The following is a 19268-nucleotide window of genomic DNA, read 5'->3' as shown; positions in this document are numbered from 1 at the left end:
CAATGGGCTCCATAATCTATGAATCTCATTCATCCACGCATGCAGTTCTACTCAAATCATGTCATGACTCGACTCCATGCTGACTCTAGGGATCCCGGTGTGAATAAGACGTCACTGTCTGTTACCTACTCCCCCAATCGGGGTAACGTATGTCTTATTCCTAGACTTCGGTCATATCTGTATCGAATAATCTACAATCGGAGGGTGTCTGCTCCTATGTAACGATACACTGAACGTCTAGAGGTATGACTGTCTGTCAAGACTCTCCTATATGAAATGCAATGCATATAAATCTATAAACAAAGCATAATCATATCAACACATAAATATTAATCTAGTATGTGATTTTATTGGGAAACTCAAATGAGATTTAATTTGAGTTATGTCTTCCCGAATATCACATGAATTATACCTTTGTCGTCCCGGTCTGACGAAGACGATGACCTGTATTCAAATCTGTCCATATCAAATCTGAAATGACAATATCGAATACGCTGTATCAGTGAATAATTCAATACATAATCTGTTCTGATCAATACTTAACTCAGTACATAATCCGATCAATATCAATCTACTGATGTTTCGACGGCATAACAATACAATCTGAATAACCCCGTCAGTTCTGAACATCACAAATATAATACTGGAACTCATAATCGGTGTCAATATAACTCATAATCTGAATACTAACACAATTCTGATATAGAATCTCAGTTAATATCTTTCAAAAATCATAACAATTACAGAAACAATCTGTTCTTTAATCTGACTTCAAATATACAATGTCTACTGTATCAGAAACATCTTATATGAATCTCATTCAATTCTGAAAATACCATAAATTCAAATCATATCTAAACATAACAAAACTTACGTCCAATTGTAGCCTACATCGAAAGGAACTCGGTACTGTACTCGGATTCAAAATCTGATAGCCGAATCTTTCAAAATCCCAATTATACGATCAAAATGAAATTTAAGATTCTCAAAGCATTTCTCGATTTTTCTTTCGGAAAAATGAAGGAAATGAATATATATAAATATAATATATATATATATATATATATATATATATATATCAAATCTGCATGAAACTAAAACGTGGCCTCCTCTCAAATTTTTGCCCAATTCTCTCAAAATTACGAGTTTGCCATCCAGTAATTACGAAAATGCCATTGCCATCCAATAATTTAGATCAAGTATTTTATTTTCAGGGTCTCACAAAATGATAACATCTCGGGCCTTACAATTTACGGTGCACATGCGCGAGGACTTCTCCTTACATCTCATATCAAATCTTCTTGCGGCTTTCTCGGTCCAATCTGTTCCGTCTGTAATCATATCGATTATCACTAATAGATTAAAATAATCATCGTCAAATCATTTCGGATTAATTTCTGATTACCGTAATAAAATCTCGGGCATTACATTTCTCCCCCTCTTAGATCTGAGTTCGTCCTCGAACTCATAATTCATCAGTTCAAATATACTAGAAGAAATGTATTGTAAAGTTTAAATCAAAACTCAAATCTCTTATTCCAATCTGGAATAAGAATTCACTAAGTATAACATCATAATACTTCTCTAGATTCTTTTGATAGAATCAATCTCGCAGTACTGGCTATACAACATCCGTATATGTCAATCTACAGTTCATAGTAAATCAATACTATTGACGATTATTAATTCTGTTTATCCCGATCAAGGATATATTCAATCTTCCACTCCCAATACCAAGCATCATCATCCGATGTTGGTTTATCAAATCTGTCATTTCTGAGCTATCTTTATTCCTTTCTGAATTTTCTTTATAAGGACTCTGTAGTACTCACTGTACAATGTGTCGTCTGTAACTATCTCAATACTCTTTTGATAGCTATCACCACACAATTACCCATAAAATAACAATACCTCATGTCAACTAGTGCTAGCATCCCGCACTACCGCTCTCTGGATATCTTCCATATCTGGATAGTACACTCTGGCTATCCGTTGCGAAATAACGTATGGTATACTCTGCCATATGTGCAAAATGAATCACAATCACCATCTGATACATTTTATTGCCACATTCTGTGCAATCGGATAATTTCTTTGACATCAATCTGTGTCATTTGCTCATGTTTGTACATCATCTTGTACAAACTGATAGATATAGATTGAACAATCTGTCAATCACAATCATATCATATTTCAATCTGGAGAAAATGGCGGTAATTTCATTACGAAAGCCATAGAAATGCACTCCCATTTCTATTCAGAAACATACACATCTGTAATAATCTTCTGATTTCTGTCTTCATTTGTTGACAATTCGTACAATTCAGTACAATTTCTGCCCAAAATTTCAGTACAAATCTGTCACAACTGACTTAATCTGGCTATATCAAAACTGTCTGTTCGAATATCATATATTCTCAGTCACCAACATGACAACTGAAGTCACTACAGCGCATTTCTGACATTATCTGTGATTTCAACTTCGAACTACTGACATAACTAGATCAGTTAATAACATAATTTAAAGAAGAAATACATACCTGATATTCGGCTCTGACTATCGATATCAATTCTGTTATACAATTCTGAAACTTTCTGACATCACAAGATAATCAGTCTCATACAAAACGCAAAATCACATATCTGTTACTCTGATCGATACACTATTCTGATTATCGAAATCAAGTTCTGAACATTCTGAGCACATTTCTGAATAGCTGTACCTCTCGAAAATAACTCTGATACAATTGAACTGTATATATTCTCAACGGTTCACAACAATCTGTATCATATACGGATTCAAAACAAAAGTAATATCAAATCAGATACAAAATATCAGTAACCTATACAGATCTAGTGAGTTCAATGAACTTATAAAACAATGATTTCTGGTAAATATCTTCATGTCATTCTGATCAACTGCTATATCTTATCTGCAAATAAAATGTGCTCCCAACCAATATAAGGTATCACGAATACTGATTTAAAACAATAACAATACACAAGCAGATACAACACAACAGTTGAATAAGATAATCTGTCAAATCAGACACCATAAATTTCTGATATTTCTGATCTCCATATCTTTCAGTCACTGATCATAACCGCAACTGTGTCAAAGTCAATCTGTATACTAATTTCATATATCACCTACTCTGAATACAATCTGTTTCAAGCGGAATTCTTATCTGAATAGTTTTTGTATACAATAATTCTAATTCTCAGAATATTCACTACCATCTCCAGATATCCAACTCTTTCAATTCGGTATTTATTATTCTGTATATTCAATATCATTCTGTATACCTAATCTCCATTCAATTTCTGAAGTCTATCTTTTTGAGATCACATAAATCTGAAATCTTATCTAGGAAAATATCAGCCAACTCATATATCACTGGCAAATCTGCCAATGCTAGGCTCGATTTCTGTAGATCTACTGAATACATAGGGATACAATCTGTTCCTTTCTGTATTAATCGAGTAATGTACAATACAGATATCAAAGGAATTCTAAATCTAGAATCCTTATCGTGGTATCTCCACTGATCAGTCATCTCTGGTCTGACTCTTACCATTTCTGGAAAAATTCTACAATATGTCTGTACTTGTTCATCATATACATATCAATAATGCGTTCAAATCAGAAAACACAAGTACATCATAATCTATCTCTATTTCATTCTCATCTTACTGTAGTATACAATATATACAGAAATCTCTGATATCACCATTTCCTCAACAAGCAAGGACATCAATACTACAGTACATACAAACCCAACCGATACAGCATATTTCCATGCTACTTAGTCAAAGATATTCTTAACAAATGCATTAGTATATATCAATACATATGCAATAGAATCATTAAGAATAGTACCTGTTGTGAATTCTGGATCTGTGTTTTCAATTGAACTCTGTTCCCTACAATCTTCGGGAACGCTTCTGGGACAGACTTTAGCAAAGTGTCCCGGCTGTCCACAAATATTGCATCTACCAGTCACTCCCTGGCATTGCTCGGTGAAGTGTCTCCATCCGCAACTCCTGCAATACACTCCAGTATGGCTTGGACCAGAAACGCTGGAGCTAGATGAACCGCTTCCTAGTTTCTTGAATGGTTTCTTCCGAGCTTTCAGTAAATCTTGCTTTCCACTCGTACTTCCTCGATCAAATCGGAGAGGGGATTACTGTGTCTGGGGTTGTTTCACACACAACCTCCCTAGCTGTCTAATCAGACTCGCCTCAGCTCTCTTCGCTCTACTCAGGATGTCAGCAAAATGGTAAGGTCGCTGCAGATTCATAAATGCAACTACCTCCGAATTCAACCCTCTGATGAAGTAGAGAATTTGGCGGTATATTCATCAATATTCAACTGACCTTGGCTCAAATTCTCAAACTCTGCTTTCTTGTCCTCTCGGTACGAGGCTGAGAAAAATCTTCGATAGAATTCAACTTTGAAGACTTCCCACGTGATCACAGTACCACGTTGCGCTAATACTCCTTTGATTGTAATCCTCCAACTTCTGGCAACCTCTCGTAATTGGTGAAATACTAGTTTAACTCTCTGTTCATCCGTACAAGCAAGTAAATCAAACAGTATTTCTATATCATCAACCCAGTTCTGACAATCTTCAGATGTCTCGGTACCACTCAGAATCGGCGGCTGTAATAACTGAAGTTCTGCCAACTTTACTTCCATCTGAGTTTCTGATGCATCTATCTGTTCAGACGAAGTACTACCCCTTTCTGGAATTCTCCGAGGCGGTATATCTGAATATCAAACAATTAATACACAATCTATATAATCTATATCAGCCCTCCTATGATCATATACCTCTGATTCAGACTCGGTTCTGATTCAGTCTTGGTAATTACATGCTGTAATCAACTCAGATAACAAACAACATGTAATAGGGAAAGCAATAAATCATGTTAGCACACACAATGTAAGTCAACATTGAAATAATTCTCATGCTAGCAATCACATGCAAGGAAAGAAAATTCAATCTACCCCACTCATTCTCTTCTATCTCAATCTAACTCAGTCTAAAAGATCTATCAGTTCTGACTATCTCAATCTAAAGGATCTATCGCTCTGATACCACCTGTTGTGGGGACCCGGACGTTAATCATCTTCTTAATCATCGTTGGGATTTAATTATCAGTTCTGATAAACAGGGTCTAAAATTTTTTCTTTTTAAAATATAAATGCGGAAGGTAATGGAATCTAAATGATATACATCTCAGTTTAAAATACATTTCACTATAAGAGTACAATACTGTACAATCTAAGTCTAAGGTTCGGTTACTACGTTCAAGTAATAAACCAAATCTACAGTAAGACCGGAATCACCACGCTAACTCTTCTTCTCTCCTCATCCTCTTGACCCCGATCCAGCCCCACCTGTTGTCATGCACACATACAAAACAAGACAACAGCCGGATAACTCCGGTGATAATAAATCCCAGTATAAAACATGGTAAACATGTATATCCACAATATAGTTCAGGACACATGCGGTCATGAATGAAATCAAAACAATAGAGTTCATAATCTATGAAATCAAATCAAATAAGCATGTAACTCAAGTCAGATAAACATGCATATAAACAATCTAAATAATGAAACATGCTATCATAAATGAAAGCAATAACATTGGGCTCCATAATCTATGAATCCCATTCATCCACGCATGCAGTTCTACTCAAATCATGTCATGACTCGACTCCATGCTGACTCTAGGGATCCCGGTGTGAATAAGACGTCACTGTCTGTTACCTACTCCCCCAATCGGGGTAACTTACGTCTTATTCCTAGACTTCGGTCATATCTGTATCGAATAATCTACAATCGGAGGGTGTCTTCTCCTATGTAACGATACACCGAACGTCTAGAGGTATGACTGTCTGTCAAGACTCTCCTATATGAAATGCAATGCATATAAATCTATAAACAAAGCATAATCATATCAACACATAAATATTAATCTAGTATGTGATTTTATTGGGAAACTCAAATGAGATCTAATTTGAGTTATGTCTTCCCGAATATCACATGAATTATACCTTTGTCGTCCCGGTCTGATGAAGACGATGACCTGTATTCAAATCTGTCCATATCAAATCTGAAATGACAATATCGAATACGCTGTATCAGTGAATAATTCAATACATAATCTGTTCTGATCAATACTCAACTCAGTACATAATCTGATCAATATCAATCTACTGATATTTCGACGGCATAACAATACAATCTGAATAACCCCGTGAACTGAACATCACAATATAATACTGGAACTCATAATCGGTGTCAATATAACTCATAATCTGAATACTAACATAATTTCTGATTACCGTAATAAAATCTCGGGCATTACAAATACTCAATCTAATTATGTTTCGACGGCATAACGGCACAATCTCGACATCCCGGCAACTCAAACATCAATAGATATCAATTACAACTCATAATCAATAGCAAACACAAGCTGATTTTCTCAAAATCTACATAATCTCAAGCAAATCTAATCTGGAAAATGATAACAATTGTATACGGTGTCTGTTTTTCGATCCGGTTTCGATTATACGATTACCATAATCTCAAGAACACATAGTATCAATCATATTATGATTTCTCCAACATCAAACTTTCGAACCATGCAATAACATAAGAAAACTTACATATTTTTTAAGCCTTTGATGAGAGGAACACGAAACTAAACTCGGATTAAAAATCGGACGGCCCGATCTTGCAAAATCACAATTCTAAAAGATGAAAAGCTTGAAGCTTCCATGGCGGGTTTGTCTCGATCTCTTCCTACAATTATGAATTGAAATGAAGGATTTCACATGTAATAGACATGGCATGACATGTGTCTCACTTCTTTATTCAGCACGTCTCGTGCATATGCGTGTCCAATATCGACACATATAATAAAGTGATACACGAGAATATAGAATTATAGACTAGCTATTTATCAACACACAAAATTTGAATCTAAATTTTTTTTTATATATAAATCTGTCAATATATAAAAGTATAAATGTATATATCATCATTAAGAGATATTTTATAAGCTGCTTTTTAGAATAATTTAAGCTGTTTTTATATAATATAAATGATGAAGTTTTATTTATTAATTTTCATAAATATTATAATTATGAAAATTAACTGACACAAATAAAAAATCCATCGAATCGTTAAACAAAAGGGGCCAATCACCCAAATTAAGAAATTTATTATGTATTGCTTTCGATCAATCGAACACAGATTGATCCAAACGGGAAACATGAAAGTGAAAACCCTACATATATCCCCTTCACTCGGTCCCCCTTTCTCTCTTTCTTCCGACACATACAAATATTTGGGTGTGATTTCTCTTTTGTTTTGATTTATAACAACAATAGGATAAACTAGTTAATCGTCGTAAATGATGGAGGCAGAGAGTTCGGCGGCGGCGGCGTCTGGTGGTAGATCTGGCGGGACTGGAGCATCGGCGGACTCGTACATCGGCAGCTTGATTAGCTTGACGTCGAAGAGTGAGATTAGGTATGAAGGCGTGCTACACACCATCAACACAGAAGAATCCAGCATCGGTTTGCGAAATGGTGAGACAATTGCTTCTTATTGTTTATTTCTTTTCTCGTTTCTGTTTAAATTCTTGAGGCCGTGTCTCATATTTTTTGTCGTTCTTTTAGATAATTTTAGTAGTTTTCACTGTTTTTACTTGGTTTTGTTTATATATTTTTACTTTTCTATTATTAGGATTTGGATATTCCTTCTCTTCTTTCTTTCGGTGTTTTTATCGGTACATTTAGGGATTTGGGGACTAACAGCTTGAAATTAATCGAGTGCATTTCTCAACGTAGAAACTTTTAGTGACTGAATTCGGTTGTAACAGATTGGATTTTTAATGTTTCTTTGGATAGAGTTTTTTTATATTTTTACACTTAGGGAGTGAAGGTGCTCAATTCAAGAATGCTGAATGCTGAATGCTATATGAAATCGTTTGACGAACTAGTACTAGTTGAGTGTATGTAATCAGCAAGAAAATTTGAACTGATGGTTTTGTTTTAATTATTGTTTTTAGATATGATGTATAGGCTTTGAATTATTTTTCTCATATTCACAATGAGGATGGATATCGTGTTTAGTTCTGGGCATTTGGGTTCTGAATAATGAGGAGCTCTTTGATTAGTTACAGTGCTAAAAGGTGGTTAAATTTGTTGCACTGCATTAGGACAGCAATTCTTTTACAGATTTAAGGGATTCGGAGCATATGATTTGTTCCTTTCTTTGTAACCTGCTGCATAAGTCTTGAGATTAGACGAATTTCACGTGGTTCATTCCTCAATTCATTTGTCCTTGATGATCGAAAATGATATAGGTGAAATTGATTTATGCTGCATGATGGAATAAGAGTGTGATTGAGCTGGTCTAAGGAGAAGCAGGATTCATAGTGCAACTTGATATTTTAAGCTGCTTTAATTATTTAAGTACTGCTTTTCTACATTGAACTGTTGACAGAATGCTTATGTTTCTGTGTCTATGTAAACTGTTGTTGCAAACTAATATTTAATTTCAAAATAACCTGTGGCAGTGAGATCCTTTGGAACAGAAGGACGGAAAAAGGACGGCCAACAAGTCCCTCCCAGTGACAAAACTTATGAATACATACTGTTCAGAGGAAGTGATATCAAGGTATCTGTTGGATTTGTATGCCGGTTGGTTTGTCTAATCTATTATCATTTTTCTTTTGTGCACAAGTCTCATTCTCCCTTACATTATATTTCCGTAACCTTCTATTTGGACTTAACTATTCTTTTGAGAGTATCATTCTTCCTTCCATTGTTTTTTTCATGGCCGTTTCTCTTTTCATACGCCTGAACGGGACTATCATATCTTCAATTGTTTCTTCACTACCTTGTGTTTGGAATTAACCTTTTTTTCCTTCCGTTTTTATTCAGTTAGCTTAAAGTAATTATGTTTTTGAACAGGATTTACAGGTCAAAGCTTCTCCTCCAGTTCAAACTACACCTCCCATAAATAGCGATCCTGCAATTATCCAAGTAAGCGGGAAACCTCTGTTGTAGTAATGTGGTACCGGATTGATTTGACTGCTAACCTTGTATGTTCTGGCACAGTCTCACTTCCCTCATCCAACATCCCCCTCCACAAGCTTGCCCACAGCTCCTAGTGGATCCTTTACTGATCTTGGTTCCCATTCTTCACAACTGGGCCTCCCTGGATCCAATTTCCAAAGTGGTCTGCCTTTATATCAGCCTGGAGCAAACTTAAATTCCTGGGGCTCTTCTCCTCCAAATGCAAATGGAAGTGGCTTATCCATGCCGATGTATTGGCAAGGATTTTATGCTACCCCTAATGGGATGCCTCAAATACATCAACAATCCTTACTTCGACCACCTCCAGTCTTGGCAATTCCTCCCTCCATGCAACATATGCAATTTTCTAGTTTCAACTCATCACTGCCGACCGCAGCATCAAGCTTGCCCAGTTCTAATTTTCCTGAATTTAACCCTTCCATGGTTCCAAACAGCACTACTTCCGCTGCTCTAACCTCTACTTCATTACCTATTTCAACATTGTCTTTGAATGTTCATCCTCTGCAGCCTTCACCACTAGCATCTGGAACAACACCCAATCTATTACCAAACATTGCCCCTGCACCCATTATCCCTATATCTACACCAATCTCTACTTTTCCCACTTTTGCCCATTCCTCTACTCTAGTTTTGGCCAATGCAGGTGTACCTTCAGTAGCTAATACTCCTAGTGCAATGCCTAGGTCAGCAACATTATCCCAGCAGACAATTTCTCAACCTGTAAGAGCTTCAGCTACTGGGGCATCTGTTTCATTTTCTGCAGAAACGATGCTGCCTCCACTTGCAACTCCTTGGCAGCTGTTGCAATCTGGGCCAGCTAGTGTTTCTTCCCCTCAACTTCTTCAAACAACTCAGGAAGATGTGGAAGTAGTTAAAGTGTTACCCAAGTCATCATCTGGACCGCCAGCCCCAGTTGTAACAGAAGCTCGGCCGCCGATATTACCTTTACCAACAAACACTAGAAGTCATAAGGTTTTTCTCTTTTACTTTACACACACACAGGGGCATATTTTCATTAATTATGTGTTCTCAAATTGATATTTCTGATCTAATAATCTGACCAAATTATAGAATGTCATTGCTATATGAGGCTAAATGTTAAAATGCTAATGAGGTGTTTTGCATGTGTTCTATTAAGGTGAAAAATCTTAGATATCATTGAGCACCATGCAGGATGAACCTGATTCTCTGACACTTTGAGTTAAGGTTACAAATGACAAAGTAACATATTTTACTCATTTTTTTCCCCTTGAAATTTAACTCATGAATTATAATCCCTTCATATGTTTGGTCTATAGTCGTTGGGTGAGCTAACAGAGGCCCTTGATTTTGGTATGCAACATGAATTTCTAGCTTATGCTTAATGATTTGGCAATTGAAACTTCATATTGTGATTTTTCTGAATTTATTTGTGTTGTATTCAAAATTAGAGTTCTATTTGTTACCTAGTTCCATCATGTTTTGCCACCTTTTTTAAGCATTTACGTTTGTTAAATATATTACTTGTTTGGTTTGCCTAGCATGTCTGCGGATCTGTCATAATTGGAGTTGCATTATTTTGACACTGATGTAGTTGCTTTTGCCTTATTGGATGGAAGATCTGGGTTTTAATTGGAGTTGATGGTTGTTTGCAGATGGGGTATGTGTGGGATTTATGTGGTGGAAGAAGCTACATAAGAATATTATGTGTTGGATTCCTGTAAATGCTACTGTAATGGTCAATTTTTTTAAAGAGTATAATCCCCACCAGTTTACTAAATCACAAACTCTAAAAGCAATATCGAGTCTCGACTTTATAGGCATGCCATCTTTAGGGATGCCATCATTTCTACTATGTTGTTAGTTGTTACCATTAATGAAACTTTCTTGTAAATTTTTAATTGTTTAATCATTTTGAGAGAACGTGGTTTGGAGCTAATTATGCATCTGTATGTTATTGTTCAGCACAATGGGGCTGCTTATCAGACGTGTAACAACTTCAGAGTGCGTGGTGGCAGAGAATCTGGGGTAACAACTGCTTGTATTTGCATATGATCATTCTTTTTTTTCCGGACAAATTATCACGTGTTTTTACTTATGAATGCACTGTACTTTTATGTCTTCAGTGTTTCATTTATAAACAACTTGACGGATATTTGAATATCTGTGATTTGCTTCTTCCCAGTCGCATAGATCCGTTTAATAGCATATTCTATTTGCTAGTTTTTTGAACTATGTCATCAACTTATTGATTCTCTACAGGAATATGTCGCCTTTTAAAAATCATTCAACTAACTTATCAACTTATTGACTTGTCTAAAGGAATATGTTGCCTTTTAAAAACCATGAAACTGACTTGATTTAGTTCAAGGTTGCTTCACGAGTAGAATTCAAAGCACTCAAAAAATGGTCTTTGGCAAAGAAGATTTTCTTCAGAAAATTTAGATACAAAAATATCAAGCATTTTGAAGTGTGAAGTCCTCTCTTTGTGCCGTTATTTTTCGATATACACAATAAATTGAGAAGTTAAAGCATCCGACTCTGTATTATAGCACCATGATGCCTAGTTAGCAGAAAGTACGCAGGCGACTAAATATAACTCTAGGATTGATATTATAAATTTTGGTTAATTTTCTCGTACTAGACTTGATTTTACAAAATGTGAGGTGTCCAACACGGTGGTTAATATTTTCCATAAATTAAGGAATTTAGGCTACATTTTTGTCACTAACTGGTCTCGTTATCTGTGGAACAATTTGACTGTGGAGCATCAATATCTGGCCTTGCAGATCTCACGCCCTGTAACAAAATTTACCGAAGATTTTGATTTCATGGCAATGAATGAGAAATTTAAAAAGGACGAAGTGTGGGGTCATTTAGGAAGAAGTAATACATCCCAATCTAAGGATAAAGAAATAAATGGAAGTGCATGTGATGAATATGATTTACATGATGAGGACGATTCTGAATTGTCGAAGTTTGGGATCAAGGTAATCTATAGATTTGAATTACTATCAAGTTTAATATCAACAATTGCGGCAGGAATTTATGTTCGCGAACTATCATATTATCTAACTTTGCAGCCTGCTGTTTATAAGAAGGATGATTTTTTTGATTCGCTTTCTTCTAATACCTCTGACAACAACCATAATCATGGAAGGACTAGGTATTCAGAACAAATGAAAGTGGATACCCAGGTACACCTTATTTACTCTTGATCCCATGTTCCACGTTTTGTTCAAATACTGTATTCCCTAATGCCAATGAATGATACATATTCTTAAATTTAATTGACACATGCTATCACCTTTATATATAAAACAGGGAACCAGAATATAGCTACTATGAACTCTATCCTATTTGGGTTTGATAAATACCTTTAATTTTAAGTTTGCTCGACTGCTTATTCAATCTAATTAATACAGACATTTGGAGAATTTCCCCGATATCGGAGTCGTGGCCGTGGTGGTGGTGGTCGGTTTCGTGGCTCTTATTATGGTGGAAGAGGTTATGGTGGATATGGTCACGCAGGTAGGTCTCGTGGTCGAGGTGGCCAGAATCATGATTCATGAGTCCTAGAGTAATAAAGCTCTGTGTTTGTGCTATTGAAACCCAATTAAAAGCTGCGTGCCCAATCTTGGCCCCGCTGGGATGAGCACTGATTTAGGACATGCTCTAAGTGCTTTACTCTGGTTTTTCGACTAATAAAAATTAACAGTTTGTCGACTCCTTATCCGTTCCGGATTAGATAGTTTAATGATGTCTGTTAAATGAATTTTTGTGCTACTTCACTAATATTCGTCGTCCTATCTCTCTTGTGTATAAAACTGGGGATGTGCATGTGCTGAACTTGTAGGAAATAAATTAGGGTTTTTCCATTTTTGGAGAAGTAAAATCTGAAATTACTAGATCAGGTTTTGATTAGCTTTCAGTTTCGTGATTGTTTGAATTTCTGTTATCCTTCTATGCTATTTATGTTGTATTTGTTTCTTACCAAAAAAAAAATAAATAAAGAATAAAGAAGCAAATGTTCTCTGCCTCTTTTTTCCATCCTTTTGCTAATGATGGTGTCGTTTAGAACTTGCTTATGTTGATTGAAATTTGCCATTTGATTGGAGAAAATTTTGAACCTTTTGTAATTTGGTTACTTGATGGAGAGGAATTTGATTGTCTCGTCATATTTCGAAGAATTTGAATGTTTTTGTTGACAATTTATTTATTTGTGTAAATTATAAAGTTTAAAAAACGCCAAATGTGACTAAACATTATGATAAAGTATAAGATCAAGCGAGCTTGGTACAAATAAATAATAGAATAAATATTGCATAAATATGTAATTTTTAAGAATAAATAAATTTTAAATCCATCAAGTACACAAATCTCAACATCACAAAGTGTGAGGAAAAATTGTTTTCAATCATTCTGGTCCAATGTCATTCCTTAAGCGTAAAAACGTAGGTGGTTCAGACAATTTATTATAAAGTGGGTCTCATGTGAGATCGTCTCACGGATCTTAATCTGTGAGATGGGTCAATTCTACCCATATTCACAATAAAAAGTAATACTCATAGCATAATGGATGAGCCAAATAAGAGATCCGTCTCACGAATATAACCCGTGAGACCGTCTCACACAAGTTTTTGCCTTTATTATAATGCAGTTTGTGTGTGTGTGTGTGTGTTTTTTTTTTTTTTTTAAAAATTATATTATTTAAAATAAAGACTGGAAAAGTAAATTTTATTTTCAAGAAAGTGAGTTTGTTCACGTTTTTTTTTGCATTTTTTACAAGCTTAATATGGTTAACCAACAGGTACACAACTTTTATCATTTTCTGCATCTAGCAAAACTTTTTCCTCAACATTCACGTTGAATTGCGTTTAATATCGACGCTTTTTAGAAAACTCATAAAAATATTATATTTTTAATTTAACAACATAAATTTATTATGCTACCATAAGACGGACTTCATAAAATTGTTAGTTAGGAAATTATTAATGTTTCAAATGTTAATTTATGGTTGATTACAGTACATCCAAATCATTATCGAGTATATAGTCAATGTTGCGAAGTTTTTTTTTTTTTTTTTTTTTTAGTTTTGTTTGCTACTTTTACAGACAATACAACGTTGAAGTCAACCAAATCTTGGGAGTCATTGTTAGCTGTAGTATACAGTGTAAGTGTAAGAGGCTATTTGAGTGCAGTGTAAGAGGCTATTTGAGTGCAGTGTCAGACGCGATATGCAACTGACTGCGGAAATGACAAGATGCACGTAATTGATCTGGTACTTGTTAGCCAAAATGCCAAAATCCAAAGTATGACAAACAAAAGGTATTAAATATTAAACGAAAGCACGATGGTATAGATACAGAAATAACACTAAATAAAAATATTTTTTTTATTGAAAGTATAGATATCGAGTATGTAAAATAATAGGAAACCAACAAATCATGCCAAGGATAGTATGAAGTATAATTTTCTTAAAACAAATTTGTCTGCTTCGACGGTGCTTCAAGAATCAGGACATACAACTTTTTTCCAAGATCCTTGACTTACTTAGGTTTTGGACATGAATCCATATATGACTCATATGGATCAATTAGCTCTCGATTATCGATCATATTTTATTATTTATAATGCATGTGGCATATTATAAATAATCAACATGCACGTTATTATTAGTATAATAACAAAAGTTGCATGAATCCAAAAAACATACAAACGAACATGACACGAGATTTTAAAACTAATGATCTGAATTTTCAAAATTAAAATATCTCATTTTGGATAAGATTCAAAATTTAAATCAAGCACATTAAAAGGAAGTTTAATATTTTTTTGCCTTCCATCAGCAGTGGTTGCATGATGAACACTATCTACGATCAGTGTCTGACTCATATTATTGAGGATGTCTGGACGCCAGAAAGCTGTGTGAAACGTCTTCATTTTCTTTAAAACATGCTATTTTTTTTTTTTGTTTATGATCATGATAAAATGATATATGATATGAAAAGATAAAAAAGAAAAGGTTGAGGTTTAAGTTTGACATGTTCATATGAATATGTTTATGAGGATATGAAAATGTTTACGAAAATTTTTATGAAAATGTCTATGAAAAGTTTACGAAAATGTTTTTATTTAAAGTTTATGAATCATGAAAAGGTTTTTTTTTTTTGAAAACGTTTATGGTTAAAATTTATGCATCTTCATGAAAACAATATTTTAAGTACAAGTATTTCCACTGTTGTATGTGATCTGTATATGTAGTACTTATTATCAAGATTATGGTGTGTTGAGTGTTTAGACTCACTAGGTGTGATTGATGCATGTGATATTGATTATGAATATATAATGGAGGATTTGATAGTTGACTTTGATGTACTGAAGATGCACATAACCCGAGGACCGACGCTAGTTTTCTGCACTAGTTATGATTTATGATTTTTAAGTTATGTTAAATATATTTTTTACGACTATTTATTTATGTTTATGAGAGATTAGTATGAGCTATATTTTTCAAATATTATTTTAGGTTTGATAAAATGTTGGACAATTTTATCTTTAAACTATTTTCCTTTGAATTTCAAATGTTAGTTGGTTGTTTTATTTTCAAAATGGTGTCAAGGTATTTATAAGTATATATATGTATATTTTGAATTATGGAGATTAAGGAGAATTTTTTTTTAGCACGTTTTAAGAAAACGAGTAGCAGAAGTTTCAGTTGGTATCAGAGCAATGGTTCTGTAAAAGGTTGTGCCACCATTCGTCGGAAAGATCAGTCGTCAAGCCTCAATTTGTAAGTTTTACATGCTTTATATGATTTAATATGATGTTACCTGCATAACTATATGAATCATATGTTTACGTCAAATGTTTAATAGCATTATGAGGATATATGTTTTATATGTTTTAGAATTTCTATACGTGATACGATATGAAATAAGAAATTATTTGATTTCAATACATGTTGGCTTTATGGTGGAATTGGACTATGTTGATTTTTGGGTTTTAGTATTGACGTTCTATTTTTGGACTATAAGTTAATCGTGGACATTATGAACGCTTTTGAGACACGTAGATTTTCTAAGAAAATACTGATGATTCGTGATTATTAGTTTAATTAATTTTTGAGAATTACTCTTAAGTAATAATGATTCGAAGACTGCGATAATCTTTGAAAGTAAGAAAATGTATAAATTGAGATTTTAAGTTTGATGAAAGGTAAAGATTGGTTATATGAATTGATTTTTGGATAAATAAGTTTAAAATTTTCGAAACTATGTTATGAGAAACCTGTAGAAGAAAATTAAGAACGCCAAGAACTTATGGGTTAACTGTAGGATTTTTGAAATTAAGGACCAATTAGGATAATTTTTGAGGAAATTAAGAATTGATTTTGCAGTTATTAAGGAATTTGGGGACTAGTTTAACAATGAACGAGAATTGAATGAGTTAAATGATAAGAATTTTCGATGATTTAGACTCTTAAGATTGTTTAAAATCTTGAGATATCTTGATTATAATGTTATAAGGAATGTTGATCAAGGGTTATAAAGGATGAATCAATACTAAGCTTGAAAAACCTAAGCGTTAGCGGATGTGCTTGGGATTTTAAGATTGAAATTGTTAGGTTGATGAATATTTTGGGTATAATATAAGAGAAATAATATATGATAAGTATGGTCATCCATATTTTTATTATTGGAAATTGTAATAAAAGTTGAAATTCGAGGTTATAAGTAGCAGTATTAAGTCATCATGGATCTTTTTAAGTTGAGATTCGCAAATGAGGATTTAGAAGGAAGATTTAATTGGGATCAAAGAGATATAAGGACATTCTAGAACTTAAGTTTTATCAGAGTAGCACAGCAGAAACGTGGATTTTGGGATACTAGTACTAAGTCTAAACTTTTGATTATTAAGGAATAAACAAATTTCAAGGACGAAATTCAATTTAAGGGAGGAAGATTGTAACGCCCCGAAAATTTAAAGGTCAACGCGTACCACATTCATATAAGTTATTAAATTCTTTATGTATTTAATTAAATGTTTTAATTGTATTAATTAATTATGTGGTGCATATCGACATGTTTAAAAAATATTTTTCTACATGGTTGCATTAAAATGTATTTTCTAAGGGTTATTCGAGTTGCGATCGAGGAACGGAGACCGATGGCCGAAAAATAAAAAATATTTTTATTGGTTAATTGTTTTTAATTATTTAAAATATGGGTGATGTTTTTTTTAAATTTTTGAAAATAAAGAGTTTAAAGGTGATTTTATACGCCGGGACATAAATTTTATCGGTGTTTGTTTTCAACAAAAATGCAAACGTTTTGGCAACCCGGTTAATAAATTCACAAACTTTATTAAACAAAATTATTTTTAAAATTTTAATTAAACACTAATGAGCTTAATTGGGCCTAATTAACTTTCTAATGGGCCTAAACTTTTGTTAGTGTTTTTAATTACTATTTAAAGCTAAATCCCACCCCATAACTTCACAAACTCATGCCACACACCCTCACAAATCCTCCAAATACACGACTCACACACCTTCAATATTTTGGGAAGAAAAGTTCAAAAAATTGCAAGGGTTCAAGCTATCGTTTTCGCGCCGCCGTTCTTCGCAATCGTCAACGAGAATTCGTGCGTTAAATACGCAAAAGCACACCATATTCTTCCATTTTTCTCATCTATCACACCATAGTAATTGTTTGAACATGTTTTTCATGAAAAAAAGGACACGTGGTTATATTTCGTTTTTTTGCATCAAGGATGGTTTTAAATCATGTTTGTTGATCGAAAATTATGTTTAACATGATCCTAAGGGGCTGCCATGATTAGGTAAGGTTTAAGGGTGGTTTATACATGTTTTAAAGGGTCCTAAGTCACACAACACAGGATGCACACGTACACATTAGAAAGCTGGAACCGAAATTTGGTGAAGGGATGAAGAACGTGAGTTTGGAGTTGCCTTTGTGTGCATGTGGGATTCATGGGGCTCGATTGTTTTGTATAGGGCGTTGGGGCTTGGCCAGGGCTGGCTGGGGCTCGAGGAGGGTCAGAGGCAAGGGTCTGGTAGAGTTCTAGGGGGCTATGACTCACGCTAAGTAGGCTGGAAGAGTCCTTGCGTGAAGGGACTCTTCACGCACAGGTTTCAGGAAGGGGCCGAGAGTTCTAGGGGTTATGGATCGTGTTGGGGCTGCACTAGGTGGTCCATCAGGGTCCTAGGGTGATGGGCAGGGATCGGTCCAGGGTTTGGGGTTGCTAAGCGAGCTGTGACTCGAGCTAAACGCAGATCACATGAGGGAAGCACTAGGTGATCGCGCGCAGCTGCTTTTGGTGCAGGGCTTCGTGCGCATGGCCAAGGGCTGGGATTGGTCTGGGCTACATTTGGGCGTGGTTTAGCGATAGTCAGGGATAGGTGAGTTTGGTGATTAAGGGTTGGGAGAAGTCCTAGACTAGTTAGGAGTCCTTTTATTCAAGGGAACTCACACACACACGCACACATGCAGTACATGGTCGAGTTCCAGGATGTTTTTGAGCGGGCCAGGGCTAGTTTTTCGGGCTGGGCTTGGTCAGTAGGGTACCTAGGTGGGTTGGCTCGAGGTGGCTCGGGCTTGGCTCGAGTAAATTAGGAGATGGCTCGGTGTGTTCGATAAGGTGTCAAAAACGAAAATAATAAAGCTAAAATTGAATCCATGGGTCCACGGGTGTGGCTCATGACTTGGAAGGGTAGAATAAATACTAAAAATGCAATGTTAAAATTTGGGGTCAAAATAACGAGTTTGGATTTATTCTGGATTTAATCGCCGCGCAAAACATTAATTAAAGAATTAATTAAAACGCCTAGTTTTAAGCTTTATAAAATTATGAAAAATTATATTTAAACTCAAATAATTATTAAAAGTCGAAGTTTTTAATTTGGGAATTTTATATTAAGGTTTGGTTAATTCGGGATTAAAACGCATTAATATGTTACATTTAAAGATTAATTTAAAAGTCCTCGATTTATTCCAAATAAAAATATGAGAAAATTAATGTAAGCTTAAATAATTATTTGGGACATTTTAGAGTCGATAAAATTAAGAAAAAGTAGAAAACGTGAAATTTTACGTCCAAAGGTACAACAGTTATATTACACCTAGAAATTAGTAAACGTC

General features: G+C 34.6%; 1 protein-coding gene across 3 annotated transcripts; it reads left to right on the top strand.

The window, feature by feature from the left end:
• The first annotated feature begins 7260 nt into the window (after positions 1-7260).
• LOC140807131 (protein decapping 5-like) lies at positions 7261-12954 on the top strand. Of its 3 annotated transcripts, none has more exons than XM_073163840.1 (8): positions 7261-7611; positions 8604-8710; positions 9010-9072; positions 9148-10098; positions 11071-11133; positions 11895-12095; positions 12189-12302; positions 12531-12954. In XM_073163840.1, exons 1-8 carry the CDS (start codon positions 7434-7436, stop codon positions 12675-12677), a joined length of 1824 nt encoding a protein of 607 aa, XP_073019941.1. In that variant the 5' UTR covers positions 7261-7433; the 3' UTR covers positions 12678-12954. The 3 variants fall into 3 exon arrangements, with proteins under 3 accessions (XP_073019941.1, XP_073019942.1, XP_073019940.1); XM_073163839.1 differs by having other exon boundaries at positions 7262-7611; positions 8604-8704; positions 9001-9072; XM_073163841.1 differs by lacking the exon at positions 11071-11133 and having other exon boundaries at positions 8604-8704; positions 9001-9072.
• Positions 12955-19268: the final 6314 nt, after the last annotated feature.

Source organism: Primulina eburnea, chromosome 12, assembly GCF_022965805.1.
Source record: "Primulina eburnea isolate SZY01 chromosome 12, ASM2296580v1, whole genome shotgun sequence".
NCBI lineage: Eukaryota > Viridiplantae > Streptophyta > Magnoliopsida > Lamiales > Gesneriaceae > Primulina > Primulina eburnea.
The sequence above is the reverse complement of the archived record's forward strand: the minus strand, read 5'-3'. Positions and strand labels throughout refer to the sequence as shown.

What these genes read in the sequence shown, in the direction of transcription:
- LOC140807131 (XM_073163839.1), top strand. Translation starts at nt 7,434, where the DNA reads ATGATGGAGGCAGAGAGTTCGGCGGCGGCGGCGTCTGGTGGTAGATCT. An exon ending in GTGGTGGCAGAGAATCTGGG is followed by an intron (nt 11,134 to 11,894) that starts GTAACAACTGCT and finishes CTGGCCTTGCAG; the next exon opens with ATCTCACGCCCTGTAACAAA. An exon ending in TGTCGAAGTTTGGGATCAAG is followed by an intron (nt 12,096 to 12,188) that starts GTAATCTATAGA and finishes CTAACTTTGCAG; the next exon opens with CCTGCTGTTTATAAGAAGGA.